At 38.0% G+C, this 24594-nt stretch overlaps 1 protein-coding gene across 2 annotated transcripts in view; it reads left to right on the top strand.

The window, feature by feature from the left end:
* PTPRG (protein tyrosine phosphatase receptor type G) overlaps positions 1-24594 on the top strand; it is a gene marked incomplete at both ends in the record, with an annotated part of 658283 nt that overhangs the window by 456007 nt on the left and 177682 nt on the right. For both annotated transcript variants that reach the window (XM_084246972.1, XM_084246971.1), the window contains one exon: positions 9989-10084. In XM_084246972.1, the coding sequence (XP_084103098.1) occupies positions 9989-10084 (96 nt within the window). The remainder of the gene's footprint in view (positions 1-9988; positions 10085-24594) is intronic.

The raw sequence follows: 24594 nt of genomic DNA, 5'->3' as shown, positions 1-24594 counted from the left end.
CCCCACCCTTGTAACTGACTCATTCCTTCCTCCCCTCCTTAAAGTTCAGTAGTAGTGGGAAAGGAACAGGGAAACTCACTGCTTTACCCTATCCACAGACTAAGTTTCATGTGACAGTGTGTGTAGAAAAAGGTTTCTGTCCCTCAACACTATTGACATTTTGGGCAGGGTGATTTTTTGCTGAGGGAGGAGCACTATCTGTGCATTGTAGAGTATTTAGCATTGTCTCTTGGCCTCACCCACAAGATGCCAAATAGCACCCTTTCCAGTGATGACAACCAAAATTGTCTAAAGACATGGCCAGGTTTATTTGACATCCAAAATCATACCTGGTTGAGGTCCATTGCTCAGGAAAATTGTTGATAGAATCCTAGAGATGACAGTTGGGTAGTTCTCAGTGCTGATGGGAAATCTGTTCGGGATGTTGTGTGGAGAGGATATTGTCTGTGCAGGATCTGCAGTCAGATCCCTGGGTTTGAATCTTAGCTTTATCACATAGGCAAGACCTAAAATCTCAGCCTTAGTTTTCTTTAGTATAAAATAAAGAAAACCAGGGACCTACCTACTGGCACAAAGGGTTAAGTCTCTCAGCACTATCAAGCTATTGGCAGCCACTGCAGCACAAGATTGATCCCTGGCCAGGGAGCTAACACACATGGTGCAGCAGATTTCTCCTGTCTCTCCCACTGCTCCCCTCAGCAGTGCATTTCAGTAGATCCACCTGTTCTGTTCCCCACTCTGCCTCTGGTGAATCCTCTCACCCCCCACACCTCTGGCCTATACCCCAGCTCTTGTATGCATAAATAAAATAAATCTTTTTTAAAAATTAAATAAAATGAGGAAAAGCATAGTACTTACCCACATAAAGTGACTATAATGATTAAAAGAATTCATGTCAGGTCTTGTAGGAATTGGCTATATCAAAGCAGCCCTTGTGGAGTGTTTTATGGACATGCTACCTCTCAGCTTCATTTGCAGTGTCTGCCTCCAGGGACAGGTGGAAAGAAACAGTGCTTGGTCCATGTAATTTTCATTTGGTCCTAGGCTGCTGTGATTCTACGCACCCAGGGACTGTCAACTTGCTGTATCAGACATTCTTCTCTAGTCTTACCCTCAGGTTTAGAGCAGCCTCTATCAAATCAAATGGATGCAAGGGAGGGAAGCAGACTGGGCTCTGCTGCACTGTTATATGAAATTATATTTTTGCTTATCCCAGTTGCAAAAGTATAGCGTTCCACTAATTCTCTTCACTTGTTGAAATATACAAAGAATTATAATAGACAAATGAAAATTCACAAATAATAAGTTACAGCTGAACAGATTTTCATACACTCATGACCAGGCTCTAGATTAGGAAAGAACATTTATTGGTACCCCCAGAATCTTTCTTTCAGTTATTACAACTCCCCAAGGGGTAACCACAGCTATGGCTTCTAACTGCCTGAATTTTTCCTACTTTGTACTTCATTTAAGTGGAATCGCAGGTTGTAGCTTTTATTTATTTGTTTGTTTGTTTGTTTGTTTGTTTGTTTATTTATTTATTTATGGTCCCTGGTTTATTTGACTAAGCATCATTTGTGAGATTGCCCATATTGTTACCTAGATTATCGCTATCATTCCAGTGCATTTTACCACTATTCCATTGTGTGACCATCTCATAATTTGTTTATGCACTCCAAAATTGATTGGCATTTCCATAGGTTTCAGTTCAGGACTATTGTAAATAACTTTCACTAATTCATGTTTATTTTTCCTTTCTTTTCCAACCTCGACCACCTTTTTAATTTTTAAAGACATGAAGTCAATCACTTGGGGCCTACAGTTGGCCAGACATTGGGCTTATTTAATCCTCACTCCAACACTTGACATATTTTTTATTCTTGGTTTACTCATTGGGACAGCAAGACTCAAAGCAAGCAACTAAGTTCAACCATGTCATGCAGCTATTACATGGGGGAGCTGTAGCTTACTGCCCTCTTCCTGAGTGACATGACAGGTGGTCTTGCCAACATACAGCCAGGTGCTGATGCTACCTCACTTGGGCCCAGCCTTGTTTTGAACTATGAGAAATAACTCATGAATCATGCACAATAAATCCCTAAGAAACTCAGCTTACTATAAGCAAGAGCCAGAACTTTTCCCTACTAGAAAGTAGAAAAATTAAATATTTGGCTAATAAGATGCATCATCAAACCAGAAATTCCAAAAATAAGCTAATAAAATGACTTAGAATGGCATAAACATGTTATACACAGAGATTTCTAGAAGGGATCCCAAAAGCATCCCAGCACCTGATTGTATGTGAGTCTCAAAGCCCTAGTGTGCACTTCGGGATCTTCTGCACCAAAATCTTGGATCCCTGCTGTTAAATAGTTGAAGATAATTCCATGTTATAGGGCAAGTGAAAAAAGGAAATAATTAAGGATTAGTGCACTCTGTGATTAATGATATTGTATAAAGCAAACGTTTCAGAATGTTTATTTAAATGCTACCTTGCCTGCAAGGATGCTGAGTACCTGCTATTCTTTGGTGCACAGTTCTAAAAATATTCTTCCAATGAAGGCTGTGTGAAGCCCCCATGCAGGTTTCTTTGCTACACCTTGCAGCATGTCTCATTGGGATGTTGACTGGCCTGTGGAAAGGATATCTTTTCACCGTACACATCCCTTTTGATTATAGAGATAGGAAATATAAAAAATGAGCCCTGTTTAGTTTGTTCTTAGTTTCCCAAAGCATATGTAGTGAATCTTTATTACAGTGATCCCACGAGGTATCATGCCTGTTTGACAGAGGAGGACACTGAGCCATAGAGATCTCAAGTGCCCTGAGTCTACAAATCAGATCTCAATGTATAGCGCAAGCTCATTGATCTGCATTTAATAACACCCAGTTGTGTTGTCTACCAATGTCACGGACATTTTTCTGTAAGCCACAGGGCAAATTGGGTTGTAGCAAGGGAAAGCAGTTTGCAAAGTAACTGGGTTGGGTTGCAGAATGGTTTTATGAAGTGATACACAGGCACATATTTCTGTGTATCTTTGTTTAAAATGAGTTATGGCCTTTCAGAGTGTATTAAGGTGTTCCAGAGAAATAGAAACTATAAGATCAGTGTGTGTGTATATGTCCCCGGTGGGGGATGGGCGAGGGGAGGGAGGGAGGGAGGGAGGGAGAGAGAGAGAGAGAGAGAAAGAGAGAGAGAGAGGAGAGAGAGAGAGAGAAACTGTTTCTAATGTTGACTCACTTATCTGCACCTTGATAGATCGAAGCCATTGGCTGGCCAATGAACTTGCAAGTGCAGGTCATGCGCTATACACTAGGGACAAGTTTTTTGCTAACACCGCAAGGATCTCTGGGCCTGATGAGTGGCGTTTGATAGTAAATCTTGCTACAAGTAAAGAAAATAAAAGGGGCGAGGCCTCCCTGGTGGCCCAAGGGTAAGTCTCAGCACTGTCACCACCATGGCCAGAGTGCAATCCCCTACCAGGGAGAAAACCCACCTATGGCATGGCAAACTTCTCCTGTCTTGCCCACTACTCCCCTTAGCAGTGCATTTGTAGAGCAAATGGGAAATTCTGATAAGAGTTGATGTTGGTGGAGTCTTGGGACCAAAGGCTAGAAACTCAGGCAGAATTTCTGTGTTGCAGTCTGGAGGCAGAACCCCTTCCTCCTTTTCAGTTGTTCGAATGAGACCCACTGCTTTGTGTGGAGTCATCTGCTTTACTTTCTATTGATTTAAAAAGTAATTGTCGGGTATATACTCAATGGAATACTACTCTGCTGTTTTAAAAGATGAAATATTGCCTTTGGGGACAAAATGGATAGACCTTGAGGTGATTCTGTTAAGTGAAATAAGTCAGAAAGTGAAGGATGAGTATTGGATGGTTTCACTTCTCTGTGGAGTATAAATAACAAAAAAAACAAAAAACAAAAAACCATATACTGGCAAAGCACAGCAGAAACAATTCTTAGACTTTGTGAAAAATATACTGGTTACCAGATTGGGGGAAACTATTCATTACTTTATACTTCTTTGTGATACACTTACCTACAGCTCAACTTTGACATTCAATAAAAAGACTAACCTTATCACAATATTAATATTTCAGTCTTCTCAAGTATAAACTGTGTCTACATCTGTCATAGTGACTTACACATAATAGTCATTAAGCTTTTTTTTGCCTTTTGTCTTTTGGAATGAAGCATACTGATTAAGACCTTGAATTCTAGCAAGTTTCTATCCCAATCCAACTCTCTCTTCCTTAAGATCTTTGTAAATGTGAGGAACTCTTAGTTTCTTCGGTTGTAAAGTGGGGGGGTCCCTGTGGTATCTACCTCAGCAAGTGTTCTGAAAGTCCAACACCCAGCACACCTTACATACTCACTGTAATGTTTGAAAAAGGGCAACATTGATAAAATATATAAAGCTCAAGTGTTACTTTATATTCATTCAACTTAACATGAATAGTGATACAAATTGGAAACTAGCAATATACATAGTTTTTAAATGAGATTGTATGGGGCCTCCCTGGTGGCACAGGGGGTTAAGCACAGCACTGTGAAGCTATCCACAGCCACTGGAGCACAAGTTCAAATCCCAGGCCAACCAGGGAGCTACCCACGTGGCCCAGCAGACCTCTCCTGTCTCTCCGACTGACTGTATTTCAGTCAGCCTGCCTATTCTGTTTCCTCACTCTGTCTCTGGTGAATCCTCTCACCCCCAGTATCTCTGGCCTGTACCCCAGTTCTTGTATGCATAAATAAATATTTTTAAAAATCAGATTGTAACTAGAGTCATTTTAAAATACACGTGGGGAAAAACTGTGCTATATAGGAGAAAGGGAAAGCTAAGTAGACATCTTGTTATGAGTCTGTATACATGGTGCTAGTTCATATACCACTAGGGCACTGACCATGTCAACTCTTTGCTGGGTGTACCCATTTCATCTCCTTCCCATTACTTGGTAGTGTTGTCATACTTGCACGCAGTGTTTTTCATGGCTGTTTGTTAACACTTGCTATTGGTCAGTGGTGGGGCTTTTCCTCCTTGTAAAATTCTGTTTTCCAAATATCAGGTTATGCCAAGAGATATTCTGTGTTATTCATCACTTTGATCTAGCTGGAGAAATGCCTGAAGTCTTTTCCATTCCAGCCCTTCTGCAAGGTGAAATTGGATGATCCATCCAGGCTGTGATTCTTACTCATGAATTTGAAAAATATATTTAGAACTGACCCCTTCATTGTGCCCTGATCCACATGGTCTACCAGTTACTTTGTAGTTGAGCTTCATGTAGTTTGTTTTTATATCTTCCTGGCTCTCTACATGGTGGAAGGACATTCATTTATATGAGGTCAATCCAACTTCCTTTCCTTTGTAAAGAGGGTACTGGCTGGAATAGGTTCAGAGTCTTAAGCTATGTAGTTTTCTTGAAGAACTAAAGTGTTCTAATATGAAGCATATTTGGAAAATACTGAGTTAAAATTATTATGTCTTCAAATACCATTCCTAACTAAAAAGAACCAGGGCTCTCTCACATAATGGCCAATTTTAGGACTGGCTCTGAGAAAATACAAGATGAGCCTAGAGTATCTGTGCCAGCTAATAAGGAGAGCCTAAAAAAATAGAAAATGACGGCAACATAAGAGAATGATACAGGAATTCATTTGAAGAGTCTCCTAGAGGGTAAATTGAAGACAGTTTGAGCACCAAAATAAATAGGAGTAATGGGTTACAATCCACCAGAAAAAAATATCAAAAATAAGTAAGCCCGCACGAGTATGAATGAATGAATGAATGAATGAATGAATGTACTGTGTTGGATGAAAGGTTATTCCTTCTACTAGAATGCCACTAGTGAGAATAGAAGAGATGATGGAGTTAAAAAATTATCAATGGTTACTAAAACTTGTAGGTGAAAGTTGGATGAAGAATGGACATTTGTGTAATCTCAGAACATCTCCCTGAAAAGTACTTTTTAATCAGAAGACAAAAATCAGTAGTTACAGAGTGGAGAAGCCTGGCAGACATCATCTTAAATGATGTTTTTAAATGGTCAGTTTAACCACCTGTAATATTAGAATAAACCATACACCTTACTTCCTGGTATGGCGCACTGTGAGGATACTACATTGCTACTGCAGTAACCTACCCCAGGGCAACGCTGGAATCTAATCATGAGAAACCAAGTGACAAAACCAGATGCTGCATAAAAACTGATCCACACACTTCAAACTGTCAAAAGAGAGAAAGACTGGATAACCATTCCTGATGACAGTGGGCGTGAGAGGAGTCAGTATAAAAAGATAGGACAATCAAGTGCAAAGTTTGATTATAAATTGGGTTCCTGGACTGAGAACTAAACCGAAATGATAATGGATTTTATTTGGGCACTTGCAAAAATCAGAAAATGGACTATGAAGGAGATGCTAGTATTATATCAATGTGAGATTTACTAATTTTATTTTGTTTTATTTATATGTATATTTAATTTATTTATACAAGCACTGGGTACAGTCAGAAGCACGGGAGGGTGAGAGAATTCACCAGAGCCAGAGCGGGGAGCAGAGCAGGCAGAAGGACCAAAGTACACTGCTGAGGGGAGCAGCGGGCGGCAGGAGAGGTCTGCGCGCCATGTGGGACCCTCCTCTGGTGGCCGGAGAGAAGCCGGGAATCAAACCAGCGCTGCAGAAGCTGCGGGCAGCCTCGCAACCCAGCGCTAAACCACTGCGCCACCGGGGAGAACCAGATTTACTAATTTTAATAGTTGTACTGTGGTTATATAGGAGAATGTCCTGATTCTTAAATATTTTACACTTAAGTATTTTGTAGTAAAGGGGCAAGTTCTTTCCTCACTGTGAAGTGATGTAGAAAAAAAAGTGTGTGTGTGTGTGTGTGTAAGTGTGTTTGCAGATAAAGTGATAGAGAGTATGCAAATAGAGTAAAATGTAAGTAATTGTTAGTACTGGGTAAAGAATATATGGAATTAGCTAATAGACATCTTTATTGCTCAGTTTTCCAGATTGTTTCTTTAGCTTATGTGTAAACATGATTTTTTTAGGAGTATTGGCATACTTAGAACACAATTTAGATTCACATTATTAGAAACAACACACTTGCAGATGTTGAAGGGATGGCTCAAGGTTTTTCTCTTGAGAGCAGATTTAGAAGATTTTGGGGCTCCTCAAGAAACTCAGTAGCTACCCGAAAAACTTCCAATAATACTTTTTGGAAAACAGCTTTCCTGCCTCTGCCTAAATTTGTCTCATCAACAATAACAGAAAAAAAAAAAAAACATTTTAAATTCCTCAGCAAAACTCCATCTACTTATTCTCATATTTAAGATAGCTTCAAAACTTAATATAACTCACTAGACAGCTTGAAAGAAATAGCAAGGAAAATGGATATTTCAGATCTATGCTTCTAGTTTCATTATGAGATACTGTATTATCCTTATGGGTGGAGCCATGACTAAAAGATATTTCCTAAAAATGAATTTCTTCACCCAGTTGTGAATGAAAATGCTCTTGAAGAGGTCTTAAAGTATTCTGTATCATACACCATTCAGGTGATGCATTAAACAATGTCACCCCTGTTCATGGACTGAAGAATAAGAAATCCTCCTGTGAATTTACTTAATTTAAGGGCTTGGGTTTTAAAGGGAAAGTGAAGTGTAATTTCATGAATATACTAGTGTGGAGTTTCTTTCTTGAATTAGTAGCATTGTACCCAAATCAGTTCACCTAGTATTAAATTGTTTTAATCTGCACCTCATTAAATGGATTTTTCCCAATGTAAATTCATGATGTCTAAAGCTGTCCAATCCTAAAGGCAACACATTTGTAAGAAGCTGCCAGAATCAGTGGGGATTCATATTCTAAGAAAAACAGTTCTTTTTAAGAGCAAAAAATCTACCTATCCTTCTCATATCCACTTGAGTTACCTGACTTTTCCTAGAAAGTATCCTGATTTGGACTTTCTGATTTCACTCTTTAAAAACATTTTTTTCTAAACATTGTAAGCAGGATCTGTTTGCCTTTTGTCCTGCTCTTCAGCTAGTCTCTCTCTCTGACTTAGCTCTTGTCCCTGCTGAGAATTTGCCATTCAGTATCAGATCTCCTAACTCCATCTGGGATATAGTTGTTCAGCCCACTAAAGAAAATGTCATCATGTCATTGGGAAAAGTGGGGAAATGGAAGTGATGGAAGAGAAATAATACAAGAAATTTTATTTTTCTACGAAGAGGAGGGTCATTCTAAAATATTGAGCAAAAAACACATTATTAATAGAAATTTTAATGTCCCCCAAATGTTAACTTTGTTTAAAAGATAAAAAAGAGGAAAATAAGGTGAAGGAGAAGAAAGAGGAGGAGGAATAGGAATGGGGGAAAGGAGGAGATGGTGAAGTTGTAGATTTATTGAGCACCATATAAGCAAGATGCTATATAAGATCTATTACACTGACTTGTTTGAACCGCGTATTTACCCTACCGAGTATAAATACTTGACTCTGTGGGTTAAGTACAGCACTGTGAAGCTATCCACAGCCACTGCAGCACGAGTTCGATCCCCGGCCAGGGAGGTGACCCGCATGGCTCAGCAGACCTCTCCTGTCTCTCCCACTGCTCCCCTCAGCAGTGTATTTCAGTCAGTCCTCCTGTTCTGCTCCCCACTCCGTCTCTGGTAAATCCTCTCACCCCCACCATCCACACTTCTGGCCTGTACCCCAGTTCTTGTATGCATAAATAAATCTTAAAAAAAAAAAAAAAGAAATTCACTTGCTTGCCTGAGGTTTCACAGGCAAGTGAATGAAGAAATTGGAATAGGAAGCCAGGTTTGGTATTATTATCCCATACATAGTCTTGCAAGAATATGCTCTGGCCCTTTTTTGTTCTTGAATTGTATTCAATATCGAGGAGTGGTGAAGCATATAAAAATATATAATGATATTAAGCAATTTATCTGTGCTCTCCTTTTTGAAAAGAAAACCTAGCCAGATGTAAGATAAGGTAATTAAGGTTTTAAAGTTGTTTTTTGTTTTGTTTTGTTTTTCAATTTTTGCATAGAATAACTGGAATGTAGGCCACAGGTGCAGGGGGGTGAAAGGATCCACCAGAGACAGAGTGGGGAGCACAACAGGCACATTTACTCAAATACACTGCTGAGGGAACAGCAGGCAAGTCAGGAGAGGTCTGCTATGCCATGTGGGTTAGCCCCTGGCAGGGATTTAACTCTGGATGTAGGGGTGATAGCAATGAGGCTTAACCCCTACACCACCAGGGAGGCCCAAGAGAACCTGGGTTTTACACTCTTCCTTTGATGTTTATCTAGCCAAGTTAGCATCAACTTCCTGAAACACTGTTTCCTTCTCTGGAACCGAATGTAGTAATTTCTGCCCCGCCTGCACAGGAGTAGTTAGATGGCATCTGTGACGTACTGCATGGGATGGCATGTGCTGAACTGTAAAATGTATATATTATTATTGTCATTACCATTATATTTCTTTGTGGAGTCACTAAACTATTCCATTTAGACTTTCTCAAAGCTTTAGATCCCTTAAAATTCTCTTTGTTAGAATGAGCACTGTTTATAAAAATGTGACCATTTAAGCGGCTTACATAGGAACATGTAGACAGAATCTCATAGGCTGATTTTCTACTTAAAGGTAGTTAAATTCATTAAAATGTTGCTTCTTAGTAGAAAACTTCCATCATGACATAAGTATCAGGTAATAAAAAGATGTTGGGAGTTATTTATTTTGGGGGTCACAAAGGCGTTGTAGTTATATGAGATGTTTTAGTGATCCCTCCTGAAGTATTTAGGGGTAAATGGTATATGATATATGGGGTTGGAGCTCATATTTTAGCAAAGAAAAAATATAGATGAATTAATATGTTTGGCAAAATATTAATAGGTGGGCAATCTGCGTTATTGCACTATTTTTTGGCATAGGTTTGAAAATGTTCTTATAATTTTTTTAATTATTCTTTTACAGATGCAGATTTTCTTTTACAATCCAGACGATTTTGATAGTTTTCAAACAGCAATTTCCGAAAACAGAATAATCGGAGCCATGGCCATATTTTTTCAAGTAAGTTTACAGTGGCTTGAGTACTTCAACAGAGAGTTCTCTTTTTTTTTTTAATTCACCGAATTGTTCTATGTTTAATGAATGCATCTGTTTTCTAGTTCACACCTGTCTAAATGAAAGATATTTCATATTGTCTAATGTGTGATTTAAAATGTAAATAAGTATGTTTAGAAACATAATGAAAATTTTTGCATGAATTATTCTGATTTTATTGCTACTTGACTGGTGCACAGATTGAAGAACACATTTATCATCTAAGTTACTTCACTGCTGAAGCGTTTTGAGCAGGTTCCTTCAGCATATTAAAAGGCTGATATAAAAAAAAAAAGTGGTTTTCTTTGGAGCAACTTTAAAATTTGACATTACTTGGAAGTGGATTAATAAATAGCATCAGTCACTTCTCTGTAGAGACGCCTTTCTTTCCCTCCCGAAATCCCCATGGTAACTAAAGTTTTTATTAAGACCATTTCCAAGTTAGTACATTTATGAACTTCCATCCATTCTTTATCTTTTAATGTGTTTGTATTTACTTATGTTCCTGACTCTTGTATTGATTCTCTACTAAAAGCCAAGACTTGCATCCTTTTATACTTAATGCTGTCTAGGCTTTTTAATAAGTCAAATCAAATTTAAGTAGTGTTCTCAAGAGTCTTGATCTTGTAGCCTAGAGGAGCGCTGGTGCTTTTGCATATGGAAGACAAACTGAAGAGTAGGTTGTGGCTTTTCTTTCAGTCTTAAAATTGGCCAAAAGCCTACATCCAGGCGTTCCTTCTATCAATGAGTCATTGTTGGAAAATAATGTTTTTCAAACAACTCTTAAGAAACATTCAAGGCATCAGAACCTTCTCTAATATGGGTTTTTAACCTCTGCTTTTTAGGCATACATCTTTATCTTTGAGATGAATATGTTATTTTTTGGAATATGTCAGTTTCACTACCCTTTTTGGTAGGAGACACATGATGGGTAATTCTCTCCATTGCTTATCTCTCTCTCTCTCTAAACTACCCTCCTACCCCCTTTTCTTTCTTTCTTTCTTTTTTTTTTTTTTTTTTTTGGATGAAGAGAGATTATATGTGAAAAATTGGAAAACCTAATATTTTTCCCAAGTGTCAGGAACATTAAGAGCTGTTGTTGTAAGCGCTGGTTATGGTGTGTTTTCAAACTGTAGGTTTTGACCTACTAAGGGGCCATGAAACATTTCAGTGAGTCCTGGCCAGCATATTTAAAATAATGAAATAAGTGCAATAGAAAAAAAAACTGAAAAATATCTGAGTGAATCATGTATAGTAAAGGAAAATATTTTGGTAGAACTCCCTTTTTTTAGTTCTTTATATACTGAGAGGCACCTGGGTCATGTTATAAAATGTATCTCTTGTTGTGAGTCATGGTCAAATATTTTGAAAGTTGTCTGTTGCTGTGTATTAGACTGATCTTCCCGTTGTATCCTTTATTGTCCCACATATCTCTTTCCCTGATTACTTTCATAAAATGCAGTTGAGCATCGTGTTTTAAAAGGTTGTTCACAGGAGTCAAAAATACTTGCTTTGAATCTTGGCTCTTTAACTTAACATTTGAGTAATAGTAATGCAGTTTTTTAAACCTTCCAATTTTAGTATTCTATTCTGTAGAATGGGACTAGTAACGTAACCCCTGCATCATCAAAATTGTAGCTGTGATTAAATCAAGTCCCTCATGTAGGCCTGGCACATAGTAGACACTTGGTAAATGCCAAGAATAAGTAACCATATCTGTCCATTTCTGTTGCTCTGGATAGAGACTGGGGTACATGTCTTCTGTGCATTAACAGGAATCTGTCATGGACACTGCCTTGTGAGCAGATAGCCGGACCTCTTCTACTTATGAAATGTGATCAGTTTGCCTTTGTCAATACTGAGGTCACTTGAATCACTTCTAAAACTGCTCCCATGTACATGGTTAAGCCTGGTTTTCTGCTATTGTCTCTTGACATACTGCTTTTCTTGTAGCTGAACCTTTCTATTACTGTTTCCTGCTCTGTCATGCCCACCCATGCTCACCCAATCCACGTCCTAGTGTATAGGTTGCCCTTCTTATAGAAAACAAATTTTTAAAATGCTTTTATGATTATGGCAAAGACCAAGCCTCTGCACGCTCCACCCAACTACTACAGGCAAGACACATTGGTGTACAAGCTAGCAAAACAACCTCAGTGTGAAATCTAGGTTTTAAATGCTTTAAGTCTTTCTAAGATATAACTGTTAGATCACATACAACGAAATTTAATGTTTATTTCATCTGGTATATACTTTAAATCTTGGCTTGTTGTCCAAAATAGAGGGCAGATAATGTAAAATGGAACGAAAAAAATTTTTTAGACAGCAGCTGTGCTAGCTGCTTCCTTTGTTTTCCATATAAGTCCACATATGCTTTATGCATTTGAGCTCACACTATGTCATGCAAAGGAAAGAAAAAAGTTATTGTTATTTTGTCAGTCCAGGTGGATCCCGTATTTTGAGATCTTTGCATTTTGAATCATTCTATAACAGTGTTAAATTTAGGAGTTTGGTATTTCTTCCCCAAATAGCCAGAGAAATCTTGATATATATTTCTAAATTCAAACCTGACATCTTCCCTTTTGGTATTGCATTGTTTGTCATGTGTTTAGCGCTGATTCAGTGCCAGGAATGGTACTAGATGCTATGTTAAATATTCAAATACAATCAAACCCTGCTCCCAGGGACCTCAGTGTCACAGTCCCATATAATATTGGTGAGAAAGAGGGGAGAAATTCCTTCCTTTAGAGAGGCTGTACTCTGATTTGCTGCTTATAACCCCCCTACCTGGGACCCAGAGTGACATGATGTGAAGGGCTCTAGGCCAAGGCTAAGTTCTTTGGAGATACTGGAACCTGGATATTGACCCACTCCATTGGAATAATTTTCTTACAACTTTCTATTATTTGTCATTTTTCTTTTCTTCTTTTTTTCTTTCCCTTTGAGCTTCCTGTTATTCCTGGTAATTTTGGCTCTCATTCCCTCTGTTGTGATTAGATGTGATGAAGTTCATATGATGAAGTTCATGTTTCAGAAGAAACATCAAAACAGGTACTGCAACCCTAGTGCATCCATGCTTGACCAAAGTACCAGGATAGAAGATGTTTTGCAGGTGGTCCTGCGGGCAAAATCTGTTGAACCTACAGTGTTTACAATTCTTTGCTTTAGTTAAATATGGAAGATTTTTACATAAAACGTCCAGATGATGTAGTAGTATTAAAGATCCGAGTGTGACTGCCTGCCTGCTGCTGAGTGGATGTACATTCCCATTGCAACAGTCCAGGCAGCTAGTGCATGTTTTCATGGCCACATGATCTTAAGACCCTGACCTGGACCCCAGTAACTTTGAATGGTGGCTGACATCTTGGATTACAGACATAGTGAAGGTCAGTCTCACTGAGGAAAGATGGTGAACCAGCCCTCCCCTGAGTGGCTTGTGACAGGAATCGTGAAGGAAGAAGGAGCACCATGCATGAAAGATAGCAATCCCCCCACCTGTTGTTGTGCACACTTTGGCCCATATAACTCTAGAAGTTACAATCACTTCCTAGCCCAAGTGAAATATTTATTACAATTTTCCAACATATTGAAAAATTTCTGACGTAAGGAACACCTTTTTTCTAGCTCCCACCCACCTTTAGACCAGCATTCCTATAGAAGCTGTAGAGGAAAGGCTAGGGTGGAGTTTGATTTTAAATAATTTAAAAAATAAAATTGGCAAAGGATATACATAGGTGTTGTCATACTCCTAAAGTGAATGAATAAATGCTTGTTTAGCCAATTTATGAGTATGAAAATTGAAATAATTATGTTCTGTTTGTTAAAGCATAACCTCTACTATTCTTTACTATTACCCTGATTTGAATCCATGTAAAAATGGAAAATCCAAAAAGTCGATGCTCTTTTGAGATATTCTATTTTGTGATGACACTCTACCTGGCTTATCTTTTTAAAGAAAAAATTATGAAAACCTATGTGTATAGGAAAGTTGAAATGACAGTGGAATGATTAGACAAATTTAGAAACATACTTTGCTTTGAATATAACTCAAAAAGATCTAATTAGTGCTGATTAAAGTTTGTATTCAGAATGCCCTTACCTTTCTCTAAGCCTATATTTTTTTAGATCAGGATTCTTCTGCCATCACTCTCAGAATTGGGTTCTGCTTTTGTTTTTCTTCCTTGCAATCTGTTCATCAGCCCTTATTTAAAACACTTCTTTCCATTTTCCCACCAGAATCAAAGTGCCTTTTAACCATGTAATCATTAATAACTTAGTGACATTCAAGCTGTTGCTCATAGATATTTGATATTCCCCAACTTTTTATCGTTTGGTTATTTTAGTTTTATACATTTGATTATTGCATTTTTCCAGAAGCACATGATTATCATTGAATTTATGACTTGGGGGACCGTCTCATTCCATTTTACTACCCAGTTGTCATTGCTATTTGAATGCCTGAAATTTTATTTATATTTCTTGATTCCAGTGCACTTTGCAATTGTGAATGTGTGATTAGGAGCATTTATATTTAGAAATTCTTGTCTTCATATGCTTTCCAGCTTCCATATTAGATCTTTCTTGGTATTGTCCCTTCTGAATCTTCACATCAGACAGAAAGACATGAAATTTTTATATCTCTATCCAGACACTGAATCAGTGGCATATCTCTTGTGCATTTAATAAATAAATTGCATCCTTATTTATTTATTTATAGCTTGTCTTAAAGTACTTCTTTTTGACAATCTACTTTCAACACGATTGCAAGGTTTTCATTTGATGTTAGCAGTTTCACTTCTACTGAGAGAGCTAAACCCCTTTACACAGATATTTTTTTCTTTATATTTAAATTTCTGTCCAGAATATGACTGCATTTGTTTGATTTTCCCTAAGGTCTGTAGTTCAGTCATTTGCTCCCTCTGTATTTCTGCCCTTACTTCATAGTTGAAAGCAGATTTCCGAACACAAATCTTACCCAAGTTGCTAACCCATTCTTTATATCATGTCGGTGGTACAGACTGCTTAATTATTTTTCTCCATCTGGAGAGGCTTAGTAATTAAATGAAATGGCTGCACCTGGGATTATTTATAGACCTTGAGAAGGCAGGAGGAGTTCTTGATGACTAACCCATCCAGGAGTAGCAAGGAAGCCTTTTTCTTCACTTCCCTGCATTTCACCTTCCCTCCTCCATCAAAGGTAGATGTGATTTGTCCTTCTGTAAACCCCCTGATTCGCTTTGCAGTCTATCTTACATTAAAGCTGTTAATTTACTTGCTTTCTTCTGCCTTTGTGCTGTGAGATCATTGAGGATATGGAGTCTTAACTTACCTGTCACTATCTCTTGCAAAGGGCCAGCAATCTGGCTTGGATTGCAAATGCTTAGAAACAGATGCTAGGAGAAAGGATCAGAGAATACTCAAGTACAAGCTCTTGCAAGAAGTTCCATTTATTCCAGGAGCTGTTGTACTGAGTATCACTGAGTTAGAGGAAACCTCTCAGGATCCTGCCACAAGATTAATGACTTGGGTTTTGGCAAAGCATATGTCTAGGTAGCCGTGTAGGCTTCAGAAGAAATAGGTGGTGATTATATCAGAAGTGTAAGATTCTTGAGATGGTCTAGGACACAGCCTGAAGCTTGTGACTTTGCTGATTCATCCAAGATGGTAACAATAATAATTTTTATCTGGGACTCCATTGGGCCTAACATTAAATGCATTTCCATTTTTTTGGCAAGTAGTTCTGAAAGGTCAACAGAGCTGTAAAAATCTTAAAGTAGTACAGCATTCAGAGGCCTTAAAGGGGAGTTCTGGTGTCAAGAATACTGGGATATATATGTGTCTGGGAAATTTTTCAGTTCCTAACCAAGATGCTTTTATCTCAGTAGATAGCAGGTAGACAGGCTTTGTTAATTATTTTGCTGTTATTCGATCTGGTTTCCCTCTCGTGTGTGTGTACGTGTGTGCGTGCGTGCGTGGATTTCCTTCCTACGATTTCTCTGATGGTTGATGGGATTCTGTGTTTCAGTGTATATACATACACGCATTGTTGTTTGGTTTTTTGTTTGTTTTTTTTTTTTTTTTGCTTTTCCTCACTCTTGCTTTTCTTTACATGTCTGTTTGTCTTCTCTTTCTCCCTTTTTGTCCTTCAGAGACTCTAACTGGAAAACAAGTAACATTTTCTTACTTATTCATGCACTCATTTGCTAATTCATTTGTTCATTTTGCAATATTTATTAAGCATTGTCTCTGTGCCATTCTCCAAAAAAATTGCAAATATATCTTGAATTGTAGCCTGATCACAAAATATTAGAGATTTGAAAGTGCTGATCTCTGCATTCCCTCTTTAATAGCATCGTTTTGTTATTCGGAGATGGTGGAGGATGGATTGGGTCAGGTAGATAAAATATAAAGAACAGAATGTAAAAACCATGTCTTGTGTATAATTACAAAATGATAAATATTTCATTTTGAGAGCATAAAGTTCGTATGTGAATTTCAGAATTGAACACCTCTCCATTTTTCTTTTTTCGCCTATTTATCTACAGGGCAAAACACTACTACTAAAGTATAAATCATCCCTTTTATACTTGATGATCTAAATAGATCTTTTTTAAAAGCCATTCCCAAAGAATCTTTTTATTTTTTTAATAAAGAAAAAAAATTCTGTCATTGCTTCTAGATGCTTCAAATTTACTTTTTGCTCATTTTGTTGGCAATGTAAAACAAGGGTCCCTGCTCCACAGGAAAAAAAAAAAGAAAGAAAGAAAGAAAGAAATAATGAGATAGAAAGGAAGAAGGAGGTGTAGGAGCAGAAGTTGAAGGAAACGAAAGGAAAGAAAAAAGATATTTATAATTATACCCATTTACTAAACAACAAACCTTTAACTACTTTTGAGCTGGAAACCATGTGTGCTCGTGTCAGGGAGTGGTGGTAGGTTGTTAAAACTTCCTTCCTTAGACTGCTTCTCAGAATAATTTCGGAAACTAATATGATTCTTGATCTATTTCTTTCCAGTTGCACTGTTTGAATATCATCCTTTTCACATTTTCCACATCCTTGGTTTTATCCAGTTATAAGTTCAATTCTTTCACTACATTACCTAGGAGTGTAATTTCAGAATGTTTTAAGTTGATTAAGAAGACTTTTTTTTATACACCACAGAAATTAAAATACATATGTTCCAATTAAACTATTTTAACAGATAATTAATTTCATAGGACTTACCATTAAGTGAATACCAGAGTCATTTTTAATGTTCAGATGCAATTTTGGGATGGATTTGCAGATGTACAACATTGAATTTATAGCCTATCAGGTGTTTCAGTACATCTCATGTGTGCAAATGACCTGTAACTCAAATTTCCTCTTAGTGACATTAAAGAGGACTGTTTAATTGCTGGTGAAGCATTACATAATTAAGAGACTTTGAGTTCTTTGAATGTGAAAATCTTCTTTAATTAAATCATCATACTACAAGGACAGTTACCAAGTAGTTTGCTTTTGTACATCACTGAACAATAATTTAGAATTGTTTTGGCCAACAGTTCTAATGATAGAATCAGTTTGTTCTGGTCTCAGACAATATTTGGCTCTCTGAGGGATTAGGTAGTTGACCATGGCCTCATTGCTCTTTGGAATCTACCAATCCAAGAATTCTAATTTAATGACTCCTAATCCAGTTGTCTCAATTTTTGGTTACCCTGGAGTCTGACCTAGCAGATGTCTCGGCTGATTAGACCTCTTGAGAGAACTCTACAAGTAAAGCACTTTGCATTCCAAGTTTAGAAGTGAGTGGTGACTGTTCTTTCCCTGCCCTCTCTCCACCAGATAAAGTAATTGAAAAGATGCCTCCAAATGGAATATAAATACTAATAATATAACATTAGTATTTTCAGTGACACAATTATGTATAGAAGACAAAATAACTATTAAAACTACTTAACAGAAAAGTTGCAAGATATAAAAATCAATATACAAAAAAATCTGTTGAATTTCTGTGCAGTAGTGAATTGGCAAAAAGAAAATTAGGAAAATAATCCCATTAGTAACTCCTTTAAAAAAATTTTAGGGGTAAATAAGGAGGTGAAAATCCTGTGTATCAGAAACCATAAGACATTGATAAATGGGAAACAGTCTGCAGGCTTCTCAAAAAAAATTAAAGATGGAGCGTACCATATTATCTAGCAACTCTGCTTATGGGTATTTATCTGAACAAAATGGAAACACTAACTTAAAAAGACCTGGAAACAACTTAAGTGTCCATTGATTAATGAATGTTGTACACTTGAAGATAACATAATGTTTTATTTTGATTATGTCTCTTAAAATTTCTCAGCACAAGAAAGAATAATTTTGGAACTACACTGATTGTGGTAATTACTTCACAATATCAAATCATTATGTTGTACAACTGAAACTAATGTATCAATTATATCTAAGGAAAAAAGTTAGCATTGAGATATCAATCATGTAAAATACTAATATAAAATGTCCACATTAAATGAAACTTCATTTAATCTTCACTAGGACCCTCTCAAGGTATTATTATGTCCATTGACAGATATAGAAGCCAAGAGATGGAGTTTTGTTTTGTTTTCTTCAGTAAAAATTCCCCCAAGATAAACACAGGTCAATAAATATTGGTGCCAGTATTGCATTAGCAACCACATTGCTGCTCTAGGATTTGTGCTCCTATTGATAAATTTGATCAGAAAAGTTGGGGTATGGCTGAAGAGGCTAGAGAAGGTAATTTATAGCATTGTTTCAGGTATTACCTTGTGATGTAATTTTTTTTAAGATTTCTCTATTTTGCTTTTACCTGAAGTTATGTTCTTGTAACTTAGTTATGTTCCAATTCGAAGTCCTTTTGGCTTTGCGCCTATAATTATAGATTTGATAATAGCTTTTTCTTTTGTTTTCTTTTTTATATAAAGGCAATACAGAATATATTGAATGATGTAATGTTAGATAAGAATAGTGTGAGTGAATGGGGTAAGGACTTAGGCTGTTATTTATTAACTTTTTTAATGGCAGTGGTTCTTATGGGCTGGGCAGGGATTTTTGTCCCCCACTGGACAGGTGGTCATGTCTGGGCACACTTGTTAGTCACACTAGGGTAGGGGTGCTACTGGCCTTGAGTGGGGAGAGACTAAGGGTGTCGGTCAGCATCCAGCACTGCATCTGTTACAGCACACCATCTCACAGCAGAATATTACCAGGTCCAAAATGTCAGTGTGGAGGCTGAGAAACCATTCTTTATGGTTATGATGCCATATTGTTTTAATCTCAGTGAATAGTGCAGCAAAGGCTATTTGTATTATTCTCAATCTGATGGCAACTAGAATAATAGTGATCCCGTGCCTGGAACGATTCCAGTCCCTGGCCAACCCCGGTTTATTCAGTTGTGATTCTAAGATAAAGCACAAAGATTCACATGCCCAAATATTTAAACTTATCCTGTTATTCCAGCTTCACTTTGACCTCCTTAAATTAAAGGCCCACATGAGTATTTTTCCTAGACATAGCTGTGATTTTCAAAACAAGCATCAATTTAAGAGGACATTCACTTAGACATAGAAAAGTAAACAAAGGTAAGATCATGTGCAAATGCTTCTGAACTGGAAATCAGTGGAAGTGGCTTAAAAATCTCAAAGATTTGTGAGACTCCTTCATGAGTAGTAGGAGACTCTTCCTTAGCAAAGCAGAGTACTTACCCTACTCCCACAGCAGTGGGTACCCAGGACAGAATGTGAAAGCAGTTGATTCTGATTTAATTTAGAAGTTTCTTACTGTCTCTTTCAAAGTCACATCTAGGCATTGTCCTAGAGAAGGATTAGCCATCTTTAACTGTACAAGACCTGATGCTACTCACCTGTAGTGCTGCATAGCATTGACCATAGGAGAAGCTTGCAATTCTCTTTTGTATTTATGGTTTTCATTGAAACTGTTCTTGGGTGTCTATAGCATCTTAATGTATATGGCATATCTGTACCATCAGAAAGCCTAGAGGTTTTGTTCCTCAGTTTGTTTTGGATGATGCCTGCCTCTCTCAGTGCACATGTTATTGTACCACATATATTTCATTTAAGGATGGACCTCTTTCTGCAGATCTTTTCTGTTTCGAAATTTTTTCAGTTTTTACTTATGATTAAAAGCTCGCCAACTAGGAAAACTTTTTATTTATTTATGTGAGATGTTTTTGATTTGTTTCCAGTGTCTACTTTTTGCTGTTAACATCTTTTGTTTGTGGTAATAGTGATCAACCATGTTATTTCCCAGTAATGCAACTCCTGTGGTTTATGAGAGATTAGGAGACAAAAACTCTTGGGACAGCATGCATAATAGAAATATTTATTCTTCCTGTCTTTTTAACTTGCAAGTAAGGGTTCAATTGTGATACAGTTAAAGGCATTGTAGTTAGGGGTCACATCAGTTATTATTATTATTAACCAGGTGTCTTTTGAGAAAATTATCGCATTGAATCCTCTTATTTGGGGATTTTTGGGACCTGTAAAATGTACCATACATTGACTTGCCTGGACTCATTTATCCAGCAAATTCCGTTTTTCTTAGTCCTGTGGGATCTCTGAATATGTATTAAGTTATATGATTTTTGTGTGTGTGAAAATCCCCAGGTAGGTGTATATAGAATAGTAGAGCTAATTAACATAGCCTTGTTATGTGAAATCTGGGTTTGTTCAAAGTTGAGGTAAGTCAGAACTGGATTTTTTTTTTACTTAAGAAAGCATTAGGTATATCAGCACAATAGATAATGTTGCAGTGGGAGGAACTGTTTAATCTGTATATGTCAATCAGGTATTATCAATGGATTTTACATACATTCGATATCAGTCATTTGGTTATAACAGACAACTCTTAGGTCACAAGAAATGTTTTCTGGGGGGGGGGGGGTGCTCCTAAAATGATGATCAGTCATTGGTTTGCACCACATATAATGAAATAAAATTATATATCTCTGAAATGATACTCAGTTCTGCCTCTATGATCATTCATTTCCTGGGACTTCTGGACACACCGTACTTGACTTTCTGCAGTGTTTCCCTGGTAGCTTGCATCCTTGAGCACCATTCTAATGAGGTTTCAGTGAATTAGTTCTATTTTTAGGCACTCTCCAAAGGTGCCTGCCAGGCACTAGTTCTATATTTTTAAACTGAACCAATTATAGGTTTAGCACCAGATGTTTCATAAATGTCAAACAGCTAACTAATACAAAGCCAATTCCTAGCTCTCATGAAAGGAAATTAATGTTTAGGGCAACATCTGAACTTAGTAGCCCAGGTGCCCTTTTTTTAGTGGCAATCAGCCTAAAACTTGGTTTCTTCTATATTTTGTACTTTACTGATGACAGATACCGTTTCCCTAATAAAACAATTCGGACTGGTAAAATCCCAGGGCTTCTGAAAAGAAACTACCATCTTCCCATTCTCTTTGGATATTAACTATATATATGTGGTTTTTCTTTCCAAGTCAGTGGTAGTTGTAGACTTGGTCAATACTGCCAACCATTCCACATTCATTATTCCATTTAATGCTCATAACAGTCCTCTGAGAAGGAGAGTGATTCCAGCATCTTCCATAGATGTTTAGATTAACTTTGATTATGAAATCAATGTCAAGAAAGGCTTGGGGATTTGCAGTGAAAAGTTTTATGCTAAAATTCAGACTTATCATCTACTGGCTTATTCCTTTGGCAATTCTATATACTCCCTCTCTACTTCAATTCCTGTATCCATAAAACAGAAACATCGATGTGTGATTGGTTTGTTGTGAACTTCAAATGAGGATGTACTATGGAAGAGGCTTTGGATCATGGTATAAAATTTGTTAAAATAATAATTTTGACCGTTATGATAGTTACTACTAGAGTTGAACTACTAAAATAAAAGAAAATGCTTTGAACTATTATTGTCCCCTCCCCTAAAGCCTGCCCCAGAAGAGACTTATCAAGATGAACGTGTTGCTTGGGGCCATCAGATGCATACCCCCTCCAATCTACTTGCCATTGGTGGAGTGTGCTTCAGCTCGCTGATTGCCTTGGCTGTGACTCAAGGTTCTGAAGTCTTAAGTGTTTGTTATTGGTACCAACACTCAGTGATTCAGAAGGAGGTAGCCAAATTCAAATTTCCTCAAGGAGCATTTCCATATCTCTTTTACTTCTTCAAAGAGGAGTGAAGGTAATCAGTCATACTCCTGCAGTGGTGAAACAAGTTATTTAGTTGGAGTAAACAGTCACCGAGAGAGGGTTAAGTCACTGACATGGATCCAGATACCTGCAGTTGGGGAAGGCATTTGGAATAAAAGGGTCTCATCAGATTTTATCTTGGCCCTAAAATAACTGTTTAATTCCTGGTGGTGAGTTCATTTCCACTGTAAAAGTTGTGAATCAGGCAGCCATTATATGTCCTTATTTGTTCTAGAAATGTTTCCTTTTATGAGATCCCTTATCAGTATTTGCTGGGCTAGAGGCACTGCCAGCAATAATGATGTGATCATTGAAGATTTTTAAATACTCTGGCATGTGAATTATTGCTTATCCTGGTGATTCATTTCCTCTATCCTGTGTTTGATGTGGGCTGAAAGTATGGGTTATGAGTGGGAGATGTGTTCCCTTCTGCGTTTTGGCAGTTGGGACTCCATTACCTCTTATCTAGAAGGCTATAATCACCCAACACACATGTTCCTTCCTCCTCTCTTGTGACCCTTCTCTTGCATTCCTTGTTAATTCCCTTTGCAAAGTCATGGAGTCCTTGTGGTGTCCCATATACTGTGGTCAGCCCAGTGTCCAGAGCACTGAGTCACAACTGCCAAAATGCAGAAGGGAACACATCTCCCCTTTTATTGCTGCCCAGGATTATAGATTGGGGGTAGTGTCAACACCTTCACAGAGCAGGTGATTGTGCTCAGAACCTGGGGCAATCTGGACTTTGAGGAAAAGTCTTTATGTGGGAAACTTGTGTGTTTGAGTTATTTCTCCTTCCAGCAGCTGATTTAAAATTGGAATGATGATAAGGTTGTGAGAACTTTGTGTTTTCTACTATCCTGACTCCCAAATATCATTGACAAACTATGGAACCAACTTGAAGCTCACCAATATTGGGTTTTCTTGGTTTTTGTCAGCCAGCTCCCCGAATCTCATTCAGTAAAAGGTGCTAGATATTCCAGTCACTGCCAGCACCTGCTAAAGATCTCAGTAGCAGATCTGAGACTCCCCGACTTGATGTCCCTTCAGGGCTGATGCTAAAAACCCATTAATGCACTGGGCCAAGAGACTTCGGTGGCACAGGGGGTTCCCACTTGACTGATGGGCCCTTTGGCTACTGCTGAAGATTTTCGGAAGCTCACAAGCAGTTCTGCTCACGTGTTGCTGTGTTGTGCCAAAAGGCATTTTTTACATTCTTCTATTAGGAAGGCTGAGACCTGCCTCAAAGGGGTACTCCTATCCACAGGGTGACTTTGCCTAGCAGAATGACAGTCTACCTTCTGCGCCTTTATCTGCCAGAACCCTAGTGTAATAATTGTCTCCTCTCTGGCTTTAGAAATGATGAAATGTTGGATAGCGTTTTTTCTGTCAGGCAAATGTGTAAAATCAACCCAGATATCCAGCAAAGTACCATGCCTTCAATTACATCCTTATTATGAAAGCATCATTTTCAGTTTCCTTGACCATAAAACAAAGTGAGAGCGTTGTTTGCCATCACCAGTGGTTAAGCAGACAGTACTGGTGTCAGAGGGACTCAGTTGGGCAGTGCTGCTATCAGTGATCTAAAACATCAAAGCTGGCCCCCTGAGCTGCCTTCAGTGAGACAGAAGAAGGATGTCTAGAAGGAAATTTTTGCAACTTAGTTGGATGCGACCTTGGGGACTTCCATGGCTCTTCTGGATACAGCTGACAATGAAGGCTTTCTTTGCTCTCTGAAAGTAGAACATTTCTATTGGGTAGGTTATTTGGGACGGGGGGTAGGGGTGGGGGTGAGGATGCCTGTCAATGCTCCTACTATTGGTTTATATAGAATAACTTTTGAACATTCATAGATTCCTTTTTCCCCCACCCCTGAATAAGCTACGAAATCATACAAATATTCTCCTTCCAGATAGCCAGGTAAACCTGTACTTGGACATTACACCAGTACAGAGGAGCATGTAACGTCCTGCGTTCTCAATGAAAGAAGGTGTTACTAAATAGGCCTTCCTAGCTTATGTATATAAGATAATCTGGTCTCTTTCAGTATTCTTTCACCAACTATTCCTGTAGCCATGTGTGTGCCAGGCAACCTGGTGGGCACAAGGGCACATGATTATGTGATCATGTATTCTTGGTACTTGTGGACAACAGAGCCTGTTAGGGGAATAGATATTAATCATATAAATGTACTAATGGGGGCCTCCCCTAGTGGCGCAACGGTTGAGCGCTGGGCTGCGAAGCTGCCCACAGCCTCTGCAGCGCCAGTTCCATCCC

This window comes from Talpa europaea (assembly GCF_964194135.1).
Source record: "Talpa europaea genome assembly, chromosome: 11".
NCBI classification, from domain to species: Eukaryota; Metazoa; Chordata; class Mammalia; order Eulipotyphla; family Talpidae; genus Talpa; species Talpa europaea.
This window is presented reverse-complemented; position numbering and strand designations above follow the sequence as displayed.